This window comes from Mustela lutreola, chromosome 1, assembly GCF_030435805.1.
Source record: "Mustela lutreola isolate mMusLut2 chromosome 1, mMusLut2.pri, whole genome shotgun sequence".
Lineage (NCBI taxonomy): Eukaryota > Metazoa > Chordata > Mammalia > Carnivora > Mustelidae > Mustela > Mustela lutreola.
This window is the reverse complement of record NC_081290.1, coordinates 24,571,370-24,588,298: the sequence shown is the minus strand read 5'-3', so window position 1 is coordinate 24,588,298 and position 16,929 is coordinate 24,571,370. Positions and strand designations below refer to the sequence as shown.

At 42.9% G+C, this 16,929-nt stretch overlaps 1 protein-coding gene across 4 annotated transcripts in view; it reads left to right on the top strand.

Moving 5' to 3' along the window:
* Window positions 1-16,929, top strand: part of KIT (KIT proto-oncogene, receptor tyrosine kinase) — an 87,111-nt gene that overhangs the window by 48,252 nt on the left and 21,930 nt on the right. For all 4 annotated transcript variants that reach the window (XM_059161159.1, XM_059161140.1, XM_059161149.1 and 1 more), the window contains exons 6-7: window positions 2,885-3,074; window positions 5,942-6,057. In XM_059161159.1, coding sequence (XP_059017142.1) covers window positions 2,885-3,074; window positions 5,942-6,057 — 306 coding nt within the window. The remainder of the gene's footprint in view (window positions 1-2,884; window positions 3,075-5,941; window positions 6,058-16,929) is intronic.

Sequence of the window (16,929 nt, the reverse complement as noted above, 5' to 3'; positions counted from 1 at the left end):
GGAGGGGACAAGAACAGGAGGAGACAAGAGAGAAAAGTGATTTCTTTTGGGAGTTGGGGGTGGGAGGCTTGGGCTTAGTCCTTACCTGGTTTTGAGTAGGCCCTGTGCCACCTAACTTTCGAGGGCACCCTACTTTACCTCTGCCTGCATTTCCTCTTCCAAGAAACACAGCCTCTAACTCCAGAGACTGCAGAGAAGAGAAAAGGCAATAGATTTGGTTTATAGAAGTGCTTGGTATCGTGTTTGTACTTGATTCAATGTTAATGCATCACCAATTCCTTAATGCAGAAGCACCTGAAAAAGATCTTACCGTAGGTTAAAACCCTGACGGATTTCTTTGATCCTGGTAATTCCTATACTTCATGCATTTGAAGCTCTATTCCACTATAGGACATAAAAGTATATTGAGCCAAAGGACTCTAGAAAACTCAGGAGGAACTTAAGTATTTTACAAATGGTGATGATACGAGAACACTTTCCAGTGTGAATTATGTTGTCTGTAATATTGGAATATTTTGCATTGTGCGGAATTTTGGGATTTAGGACCTTAAGAACATGAAAATGTAATGTAACACTCAGATGAAACATTTATTCCCTCCAAATTAACCTAAGTTTGCTTTAAAAATAGCAAGGGGTTTCATTTATGAAGCAGGTATTAGAACAGGGTGGTGGTTTCCATCTTCAGCATTCACCTGGGTGATTTCTTATTCACACCTGTCTCAGTTCCTTTTCCATCGGTATAGTTGGACACCTTTTATTCTGAATCTATAGGAAACTAACCGGCATTAAATACTAGAATGACAACTTATGTGAGACCTTAATATAGTCACCCCAGTAGTGCCAAAAATAATGATTAACAATTTTAAATTTTATAATTCTTAAATTTTGAAAAACAAATGGAAGGATAAAATGAAAACCCTTCCATAGGGGTGCCTGGGTGGCTCAGTGGGTTAAAGTCTCTGCCTTCGGCTCAGGTCATGATCTCAGGGTCCTGGGATCAAGCCCCGCATCGGGCTCTCTGCTCAGCAGGGAGCCTGCCCCCCCCCCTCTCTGCCTGCCTCTCTGCCTACTTGTGATCTCTGTCTGTCAAATAAATAAATAAAATCTTTAAAAAAAAAAAAAAGAAAATGCTTCCATAATCCCACCAATGTGATTTAACTGTTTATAAGATTTGGTATATTGCTTATATTTTTGTACACAGCAGGGTTTCAATTATACATAAGATTTTTAAAATATTTTATTTATTTATTTGAGAGAGAGAAGGAGCATGAGTGGGGAGAGGGGCAGAAGGAGAGGGAGAAGCGGGTTCCCTGCTCAGCAAGGAGCCGGAAGCACGACTCTATCCTGGGACCCTGGAATCGAGACCTGGGCTGAAGGCAGATGCTTAACCCCCTGAGCCACCCAGGCGCCCCTATACATATGATTTTATTCTTTCTCTCTCACGAATCTAGGGTATATGCTGCCATAAAAAGAGGCCAGACTTGGCTTCTCACAAACCTTTGTTCAGATCTGGGCTCTGCCTTTGGTTCTCTGGCTCTTTAGCTTTCCTGGACTGGATAGTTTTCATCCATAAATTAGGAGTTATGTGCTTTCTCTCTTAGTATTGTTATAAAATTAAATATTTGTCATAATTATTCATCTAAATGTATACTAAGGTACTTAGGGCAGTTCTTGGCCCCTAGTAAACATTCTGTAAATGGTGGCTATAAAAATTATATTGGAAATTATTTTAGTACAGTTTTTTCAAGCTCTTTCTTATATTATTATATTATAGCCATTTTGGAGGGCTGCTGTATTAACCAGTTCTCTGATGTAAAAAAATTACTACATCCAGGGTAGATGGCCATTCCTTCTGTATGCAGTTATACACTGAGAAGTGTTCTCAGATAGGAGTTACAGGGTTAAATGGGAGAATAGATAATTATAGAAAATCTATATTGCTACATGCTTTCTGAAAGACTTGTGCCAATTTACAGTGTGTAGTTCAGCGTGCTACTTTTACCACACTTGGAAAATTATTGAGTTTCTTTCAAATTAGTTTTGCTGTGTTTCCATAGGATGGATATACTTTATTTTTTAGCAGCTTTATTGAAGTTTTGCTATTTTTAATAAGTGAAAAGTGAAGCCTTATTTTAATTACTAGTTTCAATATTTTTCCATCTATATTTTCATGTTCTCTTTCCTACTGTCTTAATTTTACTGTAGAGACATTTAAAAATGCTTATGTATTCAGAGTCTTAGGATTTTTATGGTTTTATGATTATTTTTTCTTCTGTAGTTCCTAAAAAGCCTAGAAAACTGCTCCCCCCTCTACAGAAGAAGTTTGATAGGAGTGAATTCTGTTGTTCAGTTAAAAATATGGTATGGTTGTTAAAATGTCCTTGATTTCATCTGTGACTTACAGTGTGATGAGAAGGTGTAAGTTTATTTTTCTTTAAATAGTAAATGGTGTTCTTTCAACATCTTCATTCACCATTAGGGCTGTCTTCCTCTTCTTGGTTTATGACACATTCCTATCACATATACATTTATATTGGGTCTGGGTAGGGGCTAACTAGTTAGTCCAAAAGCTTTTTAACCTAGGAAACATCAGGACGAGTCATTCTAGATATATGATAAGGAGCTAGATCTTTAAGAGAGTTGTTTGAGAGACAGAGATGGGAGAATAAACATTTCAGGTGTGTCTGTCCACCCCTTATGGCTGTGATTCTACAAAAGCAAAAAGAAAAAAAAAAAGTTCTAATGGCCAGTTAAAATCGTCTTGTAATTGCCAATTAATAACCTGAAACCTGTCAGTTATCTTTGTGATCCAGAGATGAAGTTGTGTTCTCTGTTGCATCGTTGTGGGTAATAGTTTCTTCCTGTTTTGTTCTGTTCTAATTAGATAAAGGATTCATTAATATCTTCCCCATGATGAATACTACAATATTTGTCAATGATGGCGAGAATGTGGACCTGATTGTTGAATATGAGGCATATCCCAGACCTGAACACCAGCAGTGGATTTATATGAACAGAACCTTCACTGATAAATGGGAAGATTATCCCAAGTCTGACAATGAAAGTAATATCAGGTAAGAAAAGAGCTTTGCTTTGGGGATTAGACATCTCCCGCTTCTCTCGGCTTGCCCGATGCTATTTCTGTGACCCATAAATGGGAAAGAACACCTGATAAAAGGAGTTTGGGGCTCCTTCGTGAGCCCTCAGACCAGTATTGCCTTTGGCTATGTGTTGAAAGCACACAAAAAAGTCTGGGCAACAGTATTTGCATCTCTAGTATGGAGGATGGTTCAAAGCAGGGACTGGCATATACGAGGGACCCATTAAGTAGTTTTTTAGAGAAAGAGGAAAGTCGATGCTTTGAATCCTTTTTTAAAAGCTGTAGAAAAATAGGCACCTGGGTGGCTCAGTCTAGGTTAAGCCTCTGACTCTTGATTTTGGCTCAGGTTATGATCTCAGGGTCATGGGATCCAGCCCGATGTTGGGCTGTCGGCTCTGCATGGAATCTGCTTCTCTCTTCTCTCTCCCTCTGTTACCCCGGCCCAAAGCTCACATGAGCATATTTTCTCTCTCTCTCTCTAAAAAAAAAAACAAAAAACAAAAAACAAAACCAACAACAAAACCTAAAAAACCAACCAACAAACCTTAAACTAAAAGAAAACTAAGCCTCATTCAGTAGTTTTGGGCCAGGCAGGCAGTGAAGCCAAGTTCCGTCACATCACATTTCTCCCCCCCCCCCTTTTTTTTTTTAAAGATTTACTTATTTATGTATTTATTTAAAATATTTATTTATTTGAGATAGAGATAGAGCACAGGCAGGAAGGAGGGGGAGAAGCAGATTCCCCTCTGAGCAGGGAGCCCAATTTGGGGCTCCATCCCAGTACCCTGGGATCGGGGCTTGAGCCGAAGGCAGCCACTTAACTGACTGAGCCACCCAGGTGCCCCTATTTATTTATTTGAGAGAGAGAGATTGAGAGCGCAGGGAGGGGCCGAGAGACACTTTGGCAGACTCCCTACCGAAGTCGGAGCCAATACGGGGCTCGATCTCACAACCCCGAGATGACCACTTACAACTTGGAAATCACCACCTGAGCTAAAGCCAAGAGTCAGACACTTAACTGCCTGTGCCACCCAGGGGCCCCCACACCTTTCATTTGATCCTCAAGACATTTTAATGAAAACAGTAGCAATCGTAAAATAGTAGAAAGTGAGATAAAAATAAATAAATTAAAATAATAAGAAAATTAAAAAGTAAAATCGTTCAAGTCGCTTACTCTACGTAGGCTGCAGGTGCTCTTGGCGGTGCTGTGCCGTTCTAAGAACCTTCCCTTATTTTAAGTCAATAATTTTAGTCTTCACAAACCCCATGGACAGGCGCTCTTTGATTTCTGTCATTTCTGGAGAAGAGGAAAGTGAGGCACAGTGAGTTACATAACTTGACCTGGCTCAGATGTCTAGATCTAGATGCCTGGATAGACTTCGTATTTTTTTCCAGTCAGGAGGTATGGGCTGTTAGGGCTGTGGGTGAGAGGTGACGCTGTCCCAGACCAAAGTTCAAGGGCCGGAGGGAGGAGAATGGATTCGGGAGGCGTCGGACTACCTCTTCAGTAAGACTCAGTGCTTACGGGGCTGGGAGAGAGAGGTAGGAGCTGAAGATGGCCTTCGGGTTCTGTGTCCATCAGCCATGTTGGATGGTGAGGGGAATGCCGTTCAAGGAGGAGGAAGGGTTGTGGGGGCAAAGACAGTGAGTTTGGCTGAGGGTTTGTTAAATTGGAGGTTGTCTCGAGTGGAGACATTCAGGTAGGAGACATTCAGTTGGAAGTATCCCAGGTCAGGTTCCCTAGAAGCAGAGCAGAGGGATTCCGGGTCAAGGGCTTCATTAAGGGAGAGAGAGACCTGGCAGGCAGTAGGAGAGCAGGGCAGGGAGGGTAAAGTAAAGGAGGAAAGAAAGGATGGATGGGTGAGTGGCAGGCTGAGCGCGGGGGCCCTCTGGAGCAGGTCCCTTCCCACGGACAGGCACTCATCGGCTGTCGACCAGGATGGGCAGTCAACTTCAAAATGGGGTCGGGTGTCCCAGGGCAAGACTTGGGAGGAGGACTTGCAGGTGTGAGTCATTATTAGCTGTACCCACGAGGCAGGAGACTGGGGGCATGACAATAGCTTTGCAGAGGCGGCGTAGGACCAAGAAGTCTGAACTAGAGGTAGAGATTGGAAAGTCGTGAGCAAACCGCAAGTAGTTCAGCCAGAGAGTAGCTTGCTCAGGGTGGGGCAGTGTGAGAGGAGAGGCCGACTAGGCCGCTGTGTGGCTCCAGCGGGTCAGGGGCTGCGTGGGGCTCTCCATCCCCACCCGTGCCCATGTCCGTAACTCCCCTGGCACGCCTACGTGCTCCGTCTACATGGCTGTAGCTGGTGTCCTTGCAGTGAAAGGGAAGCTCGAAGAGCAAATCCTGCAAAAGACACTGGGGAGAAGTAGTGGGGTGAAGGGGAACCAGGAGCTTTATGGTCCTTGTGAGAGGGAAGCTGAGGGCCCCAGAGTTGACCTGGCTGCGAGGGTCCCACACCTCCACGTGGACACCTGCCGGCCTGGCCAGGTGCTCGGTGGTAAAGTGCAGCAGGACAGGTGAGTTCGGGACGCTGGTGAAGGACTGTGGGCAGAGAGGGACGTGGGCATGAGGACAACCAGGGAGGGAGAAAGAGGCTGAAGTCTCCACGAGGTTGCCTTCGGGCTGAGGAAGCCTCTCCCCACGCAGCCATTTGTCCCAAATTAAATGCAAGTGTCTGTGTCTGGATTTATTAATGTGGGTCTTGTTAATGCTGAGTGAAGTGAGTTCTGTTCATCCTCGAACAGGCATGTATTTCCAGAGAGAAACTGGAAAAGTCCCACACTCGAGGCACACTGTTCCCCGGGGATTGAGTTCTTCTCTTTTCTCTCCTTCCGTAGATACGTGAGTGAACTGCATCTCACCAGATTAAAAGGGAACGAAGGAGGCACTTACACATTTCAAGTGTCCAATGCCGATGTCAACTCTTCCGTGACTTTTAATGTTTATGTGAACAGTGAGTAAAGCGAATGGTTCCTTATCTTTTTATTTTTTATTATTTGAAGTCGTGGCGGGTGTTTGTAACAGCTGCAGAACCGAGCTCATTGTGTACTATGTAAATAACGTCTCATGATAATTTTGACCTTAACAAAGACCCCGTGGTTTGGTGGTTGGAAGAATGTGTGTGAGGACCAGTTCCTTGGCCTACATTTCACTGACCACACGACCTTGTGGAGGTCACTCGGATTCTGGGTGCCGCCTTTGAAGTAAACAGAGGAGCCATAGAAGTTAAAAATAACAGGCGTTTGCGGGAAAATGTATTATTATTGATTGTTGAAACAGGGAGCCAGAGGTTGAATAGGACCTGGTGGTGTTCATTGGGAGAGAGATGCTATCAGGCTCTGACATGATTTCTTTGTCACAGTGCTTTCTCTTTCGGGGTTGTGATATTATTTGTGTTTAGATTGTTCTCCCACTAGGATGAATGCAGTATCGATCAGGCTCGACAGGACCCTTCTGCAGAGCACGTGGGTACTGTGGGAGAGGGAGCAGGTGGTTTAGGGGGTAGCAGAGCTTGGGGCACGGAAACCCAAACGTCTAGGTTCTGCTCTGCTGCGCAACATTGTAGAGAAACATCTTTGCACAGAGATTGAGGCCGAGGGCGCATGCTCACCAGCAGGGACTCCTGCCCCGTGCAAAGCTGCTTCCTGGTTCTACCCTGGGGCCTATCTGCACATCCAGGGAAGGGAGCCGTGTCTGCCACACCACCCAGGGGATCAGGGGACAGGAGGCCTCCAAAGAGGCAGAATTCCAGAGGAGTGATCGGCAAGATGACCATGGGAATTTGGATCCTGGGTGTGTGTTGGGGGACTGGGGGTGAGGAGACAGTCTGGAACATTCCCTAGGGAGCAACTTAGAAACTCTGTTGAGCCCTTTGTGTGTGTTGGGCTGCAGGAGGGCCATGGGAACAAAGGATGGGTGCCAGTTTTTTGTCCGCAAGGAGCTTACTGTGAAGTCCTTGTGCAAGTTACTTACTTGATTGTAGCTCGGTAGTACAGGGTGGGGGAGAGAGATCAAACTACAAATGAAGACAGGAAAGTGATACTCAGGGCGGGTGTTTGATTGCCAATGTGAAGTCTTTTAACGGCACCCTTATTTCCAAGAACAAGGTGGTCTTAGGTGTTAGATAAAGAGAGTCACATATGTGGAACTAAACAAGTTTCTTCACTCCAGGCTTTGTCAGGATCCTTAATGTGCTTCCAAATCCCCGGAAGAGGGTTTGGGATGGGGTGCACAGCTCAAAGGGCTCTGACCACGGAACTTACCTTTTTTGAGGAAATTGTGTTAATTAACATCTCAGTTCCTCAGAACAGTGCTGATGGATACGGCATCTCATTGGCCTGAATTTCAAATATCTCTAGATTAATTCAGATGTTAATCAGAGGCACTTAGCATATTACACATGGGCCAAATTACCTGCTTCTGAAAAATCTCAATATTCAAGTAATTTAAGAGGCGATTACAGGTAAATCAATATCCTTACAAGCATCCTAAGCTTACTCTCCACATGAAACTGGATTTTTGGGTGCTCTAGTGTGGCGCTTATCCAACTGTAGTAAAGGGCCTTTTTAAAAAAATTTCTGATTTATTCTGGATCAGTACTTGCTATAAAATACAGTAAGAACCAATCCCTAGGAAGGTGAAGTGAGTAAAAACAGCAGACATACGCAACATCCAAATTAAATTTTTTTTTTTTTTTTTACTGTGAGATTCAGTAGCTAGAAAAATTACTCTGTCCAATTTCTCCCTGTAAATGCTTATTGCTGGTTGGTTGCACTCACCCCTCTTTGGACCAGTAACATCAGATCACGGCCACAGCCGGCTCCACAGACTTCACTTGGAGAAGCTCAGCAGTTGGAAATTTTATAAAATTAAGTGCCATTTGCATCTCTCTTTCCCTGGCTTCAAGGTCAAGGAAGCATGAAGCTCTTGTCTCTTTTCCTCCTCTTCCTGCTTCCATTTGCTAGTGTGATCTGCCGGTTGGCTGCGAGTCCCTGAACTTTGAAAGATGTCTCTAAAGTCACCGTTCTTTTTCTCTGGTGACAAAATTGCAGCCGTTTTCCTTACCGGGCCAGTTTGCTATCCAGCAGGAGCAGCGTTGGTCACCTCTTTTCTCTTTTTTTTTTTAAAGATTTTATTTATTTATTTGACAGAGAGAGAGACCACAAGCAGGCAGAGAGGCAGGCAGACTGAGCAGTGAGCCTGATGTGGGGCTCGATCCCAGGACTCTGAGATCATGACCTGAGCAGAAGGCAGAGGCTTAACCCACTGAGCCACCCAGGCGCCTCTTGGTCACCCCTTCTGGTGAACTCATGCCTGTTTGAAATGAGATGGGAACCAGCATTAAGCTTTTCAAATGATTTTTTTTACCCCCTGGATTTCCTGTTGGGGCAGAAGGCCTTTTGGTTATGCCGGGGCCTGGGTCTCAGACCCAGCAGTTGCCGAGCTCCTGTGGGTCACGCGGGGCACACAGGTAAGAGTGGTGAAGAGTCTCCCCACTTAGGGTAAGTTTTTCAGGAAGTCTTTCGTTGCTCTCAGTTTGTTACAAACACTAACTAACCAAAGGCACTTCTTCACTTACCAACCCATCGGATTTCTCGAGCTCCAAAGGCCTTGACAGGGGTGGTATTTTTGTGTGAAGCTTAAAAACATCTCCCTCTTGTGAAGTGTGTCCAATCGGTCTTTACAGATAAAGGTAGCTAATTACTTTGTTGATTTTTTTTTTTTAATTGAAAGAGATTTTGGAATGGTAAAATCCAAAGTATTCAAAAACAGTTTTGAAACTTAAAATTGGAGCAGTTGTGTCCATTTTGGCATAATGTTTTAGCTGAGCCAAATGCCTCCGTAGATCTGCTGTGTGATTAATTCTGTAAATAAGCTTAGCCCCAAGGATGAAAGGAATTCGGCTGTGCAAAAATTAGAACTGATAAAAATCAGAATAATAAATGCATAATATTAGTGCAGAAATTCAGTGACTTTTATTCAGTGACATTGATGCATAATTGCTTAATAGATTCAGTGCTGAGAAATGCTTATGGAAATCCATGATTTTGAATGGTTGAATGTTTGATGGTTGAAAAAGTCATTTGTTTTAAAAACCCCACATGTAAATTTGAGTACACTGGGTGTGTGTGTGTGTGTGTGTGTGTGCGTGTGTTTTAATTGCTTATGTGGGAGGCTTTAAAAAATACCATATTCTGTGTTAGAGAAAAATATGTAGCATATTAAACTTGAAAATGTTTTAAGTCTGTTTTTACCTTCTCTAACCAAGCTATGATTTCCCTGGGTCTGTGCAGTTGGCTCTGTGGCCTTAAAGGTGATTTATAAAGGCCAGGAGCTGTATAACATGTTTGCTGTTTTTCAGCAGAACTTCCAGTGCAAAGTGATGGGAGGTTTTTTGATTTTGTTTAGAGGAATCAGAGAGAATGTGGGATGGCAGTGGAGGGGGGCAGAGGGAGAGGGAGAGGGAGAGGAAGAGAATCTAAAGCAGACTCCACATCCTGCGTGGAGCCCGACGTGGGGCTCAGTGATCTCACACCCCCAAGATCATGACCTGAGCTGAAATCAAGAGTTGGATGCTTCACTGACTGAGCCACTTAGACACCCCCCCCCCCCTTTTTGGAAGAGGACATGGGGAATGGAGTTTTCATTAAAAAACAAAACCGTGAAAGCCAGTGATTCTTTGCATTGAATTTGCATTACTATTATCACTCTTGCCAGGCTTGTGGAAGATGTATACAGAAATCAGATTCTTAGCTCTAAAAAGAAGTTGGAGATCCTTGGTGAAAATGGCCATTTTCTTGCTTTGCAGAGCAGAATTGGGAGGAGAGTAGAATTCTGAAATCTGTACAAGCACCCAAAAGTGCCTTTTTTTTTCCTCTTAAATATATATTTAGCTATGATGACATAATATAAGCAAAGTGCTTTGCTAATAGGACCTAGTCTTTCCAAAATTCCTGGAGGTATTAGAAAAAGCAGCACCACCAAGATTCTGTAGGTAGCCTGAGATACTCAGTTAGAAACCCATGGACTCCTTGCTTAACAATAACTGTCACACAGTAAGGTTTTTACTAGATCCAGGACAAATAAAAGGCGAAATGTACATTTTACTCTAAATGATACATGTGCTCTTTTCCCCTCTCCACCCAATATTTCTGGAATACATTTCAAATGTTTTAGTGGACTTTAATGTTAATCAGTAATGTACATATTTTACAAGTTTATTTTGGCATATAATTTCAGATAATCCCATGTGAATTGTGAAGGAATGTCCATAATTGTGGAAAGTATAATTAATAGGATAAAGCAGTTGTTTTTCAAACACCTGGAACAATTTTGAGAAGATCCAATAGACTTTTTTTTCAGCTCTTTTGGGGGACACTTGACAAAACTGAAAGATATTTGAAGTGTATACTTGACGACTTTGATACATGTAAACATTTTGAAAGGAACCCCCTGCCCCCTCCCCCCGCCCCCGCCATCAAGTTAATTAACACATTTGTCACCTTCCATGTTTACCCTTTTTGGTTTTGGTTTTCTGGGTTTTTTTGGAAGGCGGGGTGTTTGGTGTGTTTTTTTGGTGGGAACCTTTAAGTTCTACTTTCTTAGCAAATTTCGGTTATATAATACGGTGTTACCAACTGGAGTTGGTACACCTACTTAGAACTTGTAGAAGACGGGTAAGTTCTAAGGAGCTAATGAATTACAATTACAATTCATTAGTAATGAATTACAATTCATTAGCTCCTTAGAACTTCCCCATCTTCTGCCTGTTCGAATTCCTTTAATGCTCATGCCTCTCCCGATTTCCCCTGTCCCTTAGGCCCTGGCAACCACTTTTTCTGCTCTTCTTTGATGAACTTGTTTAAGGGATACCACATAGTATTTGTCTTTCTGTGGGACTTATTTCACGTCACATAATGCCTTCGAGCTTCATCCATGTTGTCACAAATGGCAGGATTTCCTTGTTCTTCTTCTTCTTCTTCTTTTTTTTTTTTTTTTAAAGATTTTATTTATTTATTTATTTGAGAGAGAGAGAGAGAGAGAGACAGAGTGAGCATGAGCAGGAGTAGGGAGGGACAGAAGAAGCAGGCCCCCCCGCTGAGCAGAGAGCCCGATGCGGGGCTCAATCCCAGGACCCTAGGATCATGATCTGAGCCGAAAGCAAATGCTTACCCAACTGAGCCACCCAGGCGCCCCTGATTTCCTTCTTTTTAAGGCGGAATAATATTCCAGTGTGTTTGTGTATGTGTGTGTCACATTCACTTTCTCTAGTCATCCATTGAAGGAAATTTAGGTGGTTTCCATACCTTGGCTGTCGTGAATAATACCGCAGTGAACATAGGAGCACAGGTCTCTCTTTGAGGTGATAGTTTTGTTTCCTTAGGATACATACCAAGAAGTGGGATTGACTGCTGGATCCTAGGGTAGTTCTATTTTTAATTTCTTAGGGAACCTCCATGCTCTTTTCCACATCACCTGTACCACTTTGCGTTCCCAGGACCAGTGCGTTTGTTCCACATTTGTTCTTTTTCTTTTCTTTTCTTTCCTTTTTTTTTTTTTTTTTTTTTTTTTTTTTTGTAATAGACACGCTAACCGTGTGGGTGATAGCCCATTTTGGTCTTGCTTTCCCGGTAACCTTAAAATGCCTCTTTAAAACGTTATCTGTCACGTTTCCTGATCAGCATTATGAATCTAAAATTTGTGGTACATGGTCTCTCGGGGTCAGAAATAGGTCTCTCCTCGCTCTTAAAGGTCCACCCTTCAATGACAGAGCTGGCGTGTTGAGTCAGAGGACTGTGGTGCTCAGGTGTGGTTAACAGTGAAGACAGGTGGGACAAGCAAGATACCGAGAACCCGGGGCTTGCCTTCACTGTTGGGCTTACGCGGTAATGTTAACCTAGATTGGCCGTCCAAAATGACTGCTGAATTGCACCAGATTAACCCTCAAAGTCACTGACTCTACTTCAAAGTGTTCAAAGGGGGTTGAAACGATTTGAGGAAATGCTAAATAATGCATCATTTCTAAATCACCATATCATGTAATTAACATCCGGTCTGGTATGAGCAATTATTTATAGATCACACAGTGTGTACCCGCATCCGTCCAAGTGATAAGTCACCCAGAATGAGGTCTCTTGATGAGAAAGTTCTCTTGGACCGCATTTGCAAACTTTGGGCTGCCTTTTTACATTTTTGGCCATAGTTCAATCTAGGTGTGGGTGGTTAAGCTCTCGTTCTAAAGAGAAGCCACCCTGAAGGGTAACACCTTGCAAACAAAGGAGCACGTTTGCCGAAGGGGAGGGCGGACCTGTCAAGTTCGCTGAGTGGAGACAGGGCTGGGACTGTCTGCCAGCCAGCCCTCTAGGTCACATACCTGGCTGAAGGTCTCTGCGACCTTCACACAGGTTTAAATGGTAGTGCGGGGTGGCTCTCAAGGATTGCTCCAGTTGGGGACTCGGTCTGTGCCTTTCAGGATCGCCATGAGATGAGAGCAGAGTTACTAGAACTTTGCCTCTTCAAGGGGAAGAATATTTTCTACCTTCTGTCTCCCTTTTTTTAGGGCTGATAGGACCTTCCAAATATTTGCATGTCCAAACCGTGTCCAAACCATATTTTCATTAGAGCCTAAACATTTTAAGGCTTACGACTCACCCACTTGACTGTTGAGTTTTGCTTGAGAGGCTTTACTTTTCAGTGTTTTTTGTTGTTTTTTGTTGTTTTGCTTGAGAGGCTTTGCTTTTCAGTGTTTTTTGTTGTTGTTGTTTCTTCCTACAAGACGGATTCTATTATATCTACTCTGGGTTTTTTGTTTTTTTTATTAAAGGAGAGAGGGAGAGTGCAAGCAGTGGGGAGGGATGGAGGGAGAGAAAGAGAGCCCCAAGAGGCTCCTCGCTCAGCCCAGAGTGGAGCCCCATGCAGGGCTTCGAGCCCACGACCCCAGGATCATGATCAGAGCTGAAATCAAGAGTTGGATGGTCAACCGAGTGAGCCACCCAGGCGCCCCCAAATTACTGGAATTCTTAAACATGAAATAAAATCAGTGCCGACGAGAACTCCTTTCTGATTTATTTACTTGCCTTGGAGAATTTGCTGTAAGGCTATCATAGTAACCAGAAAGGTAGCTTGGTTTGTGCAAACGTTTGAATACATGTGTTCTTCAAAGAATTTTTTCTTATTATAAAAATGTTAACGTGAGGGATAGGAAGTGGAAATAAGCAAGTTTTAATTGTACCTCTTAAAGTATTTACATTTTATAGATTATTATTGCTAATAAAACCCTTACTGTATATGTTCTTCCTGAGCATTTAAAAAAAATTTTTTTTTCAACAAAAATGAGGTCATATTGCTTTATTAGCTTGTGTTTTGGTGCTGAATGCATTGTGCACACCTTTCCATGACATGGAATGTTCTTTTGCAACCTCCTTTTGGTATCTCATTGCATGGATTGTGCATAATTTTTCTTACCCCACATCTGGCACAGTTTTGAAACACTGTGGAGTACGGATTGGTTTGCAAATGATGTGACTGGGGTTTTAAAGAAGCCCGTCAGTTGCTTATTTAAGGTTTATAATTATCTTGTTTAATCTCAACTGAGCGACCTTGCCTAAGTGCCTGGCAGTAAATAAGGTTATCATCTGTCATTATCTTCCATGCTCCCATGTCTCAAACATATGTCACAGAAGATACACTGTGCTGGCTTTTGGGACAGTTCTAAATTAAGGAATAATTTTCAGATCTTCTTCCTGGGGTTGCTAATCCATGTAAAAATAGGCACTTGTCTTTTTACATTCATCTTTTTATAGGTAGTGTGTGTTCATTGGTGATACCTGACAGGATCTGAGCTCTGTTTTTATTCTCTATTACTGAATTTGAAATGGGTTTTTGTTGTTCAATTGCTTGGGAGTTACGAGTGTTGTTTTGATGTGACACTTTCATACCTCTTCCTCCTAATGAAGATGTCTGTGGCTACAAGAATTGCTGGAGACATTTGAGTGGGAAGAAAAAAGGGATCTCATGGCAGCCTACCTTTTTAAAGTAGAATTGGATTCTCTTACATTCTGAAGAACATTTAGGAAGTGTGTCGGTGTTCTTCTTCCTTCGTATCTCATGAGAAAAGGTGGTCTGGTCTTGCTAATAGGGGGATCTAGTAAAACACTGAACCTGTTTGACGACAGGTGACCTGTTTAGATGACCTTTGTTGGTGTGGTCTGGCCGATGTTTCACGTTTATGGCAGCAAAGCAGGAGAAGCAGGTTTAAGTTCTGTAACAGGTCAGCTTATGCTAGGATTTGACCCTGAACTTGGGGCATCATTTTCTGAAAACAGTATGAGGACTTTCCTTTCTGTGAGTGGAACTTGGACAATTTGGAAGTTTCCTTTCCAGCGGAGCCAGATATGATTTTACATCAAATTAGCCCCCTTCGTGGATACGTGTGCACAGGTTCACCTATAATTTAATGTAAATTTAAATTAACCCAAGAAGAACTACAATTCTTCCAAGCGTTTTATGTCCATAACCCTTATCCTGCACTTTTGAATTATGTCACAGAATGAATTCACTGCTTTTCCTGAGTAGAAAACGAGCATTTAACCCATGGCTGCCCTCCATGTTGTGTGTCCATATCCATTCTCCGCCTGTCTGGGTCACATACATCCATTCCGTGGTGCCCCCGGAAATCAAGCAGGGTGATTTTTTTTTTTTTAAAGATTTTATTTATTTATGTATTTATTTATTTGACAGAGACACAGAGAGAGAAGGAACACAAGCAGGGGGAGTGAGAGCGGGAGAAGCAGGCTTCCTGCTGAGCCAGGGAGCCCAGTGTAGGGCTTGATCCCAGGACCCTGGGATCATAACCTGAGCCAAAGGCAGAGGCTTAATGACTGAGCCACCCCGGCACCCAAGCATCGTGATTCTGGCTAGGAAGCTTTTCCGCCGGTAGTTGTATCTCTTTACTGTTTTAACGTAATTTCAGGACTGGGGAGATCTTTAATGGCTCTATAGACAGAATAGTCCTGGGGCCAGATTCCGCCTGCAGCCAGGTTTTGAAGGGCGCATAAACTTAGACCTTTTTTGAATGGTTGAAAAAAGAAATCAGAGGATTTTTGTGAGACATGAAAATAAAATTCAAATGTCAGTGTCCATAAGTAAAGTTTATTGAACACAGCTGTGCACATTGGTTTGCATGTCTGGCTACATTTGTGGTATACAGTGGCACACTCGAATATGTGCAGGAGAGACCCTAGGCCCTAAGGCCCACAGAGCCTGAATTATTTACTGCTTCAGCCTTTACAAGAAAAGTTCGCTTACCCCTAGTTTAGAATATCACTTCATTAGGAGGGTGGGGTTTTTTGTTTGTTTGTTTGTTTGTTTTTAATGGTAAACACTCCTGTTAAAGACAGCTGGGTACAGGTGACTGTAGTTGAAGTTTTGTTTCAGTTGTTAAACAAACTTCTACCAAAGTGCCCATATGCCAGTTTCTGGCAATTTTTTTTTCCCCCTTAAGGGAGGGAGAGAGAGGTGTCCGGGAATGGGAGAGGGAGAGGGAGAGAATCTTAAGTAGGCTTCTTGCTCCGGAGCTGAATCTCAGGGCCCTGAGATCATGACCTGAGCCGAAACCAAGAGCCCTTAACTGACTGATCCACCCAGGCGCCCCTCCCTGGCAATCTTTAAGACAAAAAAAAACAAACAAAAACCAAAAGCAATGTGTAAAAACAAAATACATTTTCAAAATATCTATTCTGGGGATTTTTTTTTTTAAGGATACTTTTATATAAGTAAAAGTCAACCTGCATTTTTTTTGTACACCTGTTGCAGCTGATTTAAGTTCCTTTATCGCAGCGGTGTTGCAGCAGGAGTTCGACCCAGGCCCGGATCATGACCAGTTGCTGCAAAGAATTGCTGTGCGTCCGTTAAACGCCAGCCGACCCACAGTTGTAAAAACAAAATGCATCCTCACAATCCCTCCTCGTTTAGTGTTTTATTGTTAGGAGACTGCAGTCTGTGTTCTTTGCTGATTGTATCGTGTGGGCAAGTGTGCATTTACGGCAGGAGCTGGTCGAGGTGGTCAGGGGCGCGAGGAGCTCCGCTCAGAAACGCTTTCCCTCTGTTGCTTGTGCCTCTCTTCCAACCCCCGCCCCAGCTCTCATTATCTGTGCTGTGTTCTTAAAAATTTGTTCTGTTCTTGCCTTCCGTATGGACCTGGTGGTGGTGAAAAGGAATATTTTTCAAGATCACATATCTTTGGGGGTAAATCGGCAAATGGTTAGGATTTTTAATTGCATGAGCCATAAATTCTCCGTGGAGTCATAAGCACTCTGAAATCAGCCTACGAGTTGATCAGTGTTGTTGGAGACACTGGAATGACTCAGGTCCACGATGCTTTGAAAGGAGAAAAGGCTATTTTCTTAATCTCCGTAGGAAATACATAACTCATGCACCTCTTAGGCTTATCTGAACCTCCAACTTGGGAGGAATTAGGGAATGTGTCATTTGGTATAGTGCTGATTGCAGAATATCTCCAAAACCACAGCTCAGATTTAACCTGGAGAATTGCAGAGTTATGTATCTTTAAAAGCAAAATGCATATTTAATGCCTTACATAGTGCATTGAGGCACTTACAAAATGCAGATGAGCCCAGATTTTCATTTTTAGGAATCAGATTTGTACCTAGCTCATTCTTTATGCATTAAACATTTTCATAGTGCAACTTGCCATGTAGAGCTGAAACTGTACTCATGTAATTTAGCCTTTTCAAAATGAGGTCTGTCATCACCAATGTTAGGGACATGGCTGGGATTAGGGTGAGGCGCCTGGGGTGTAAAATTT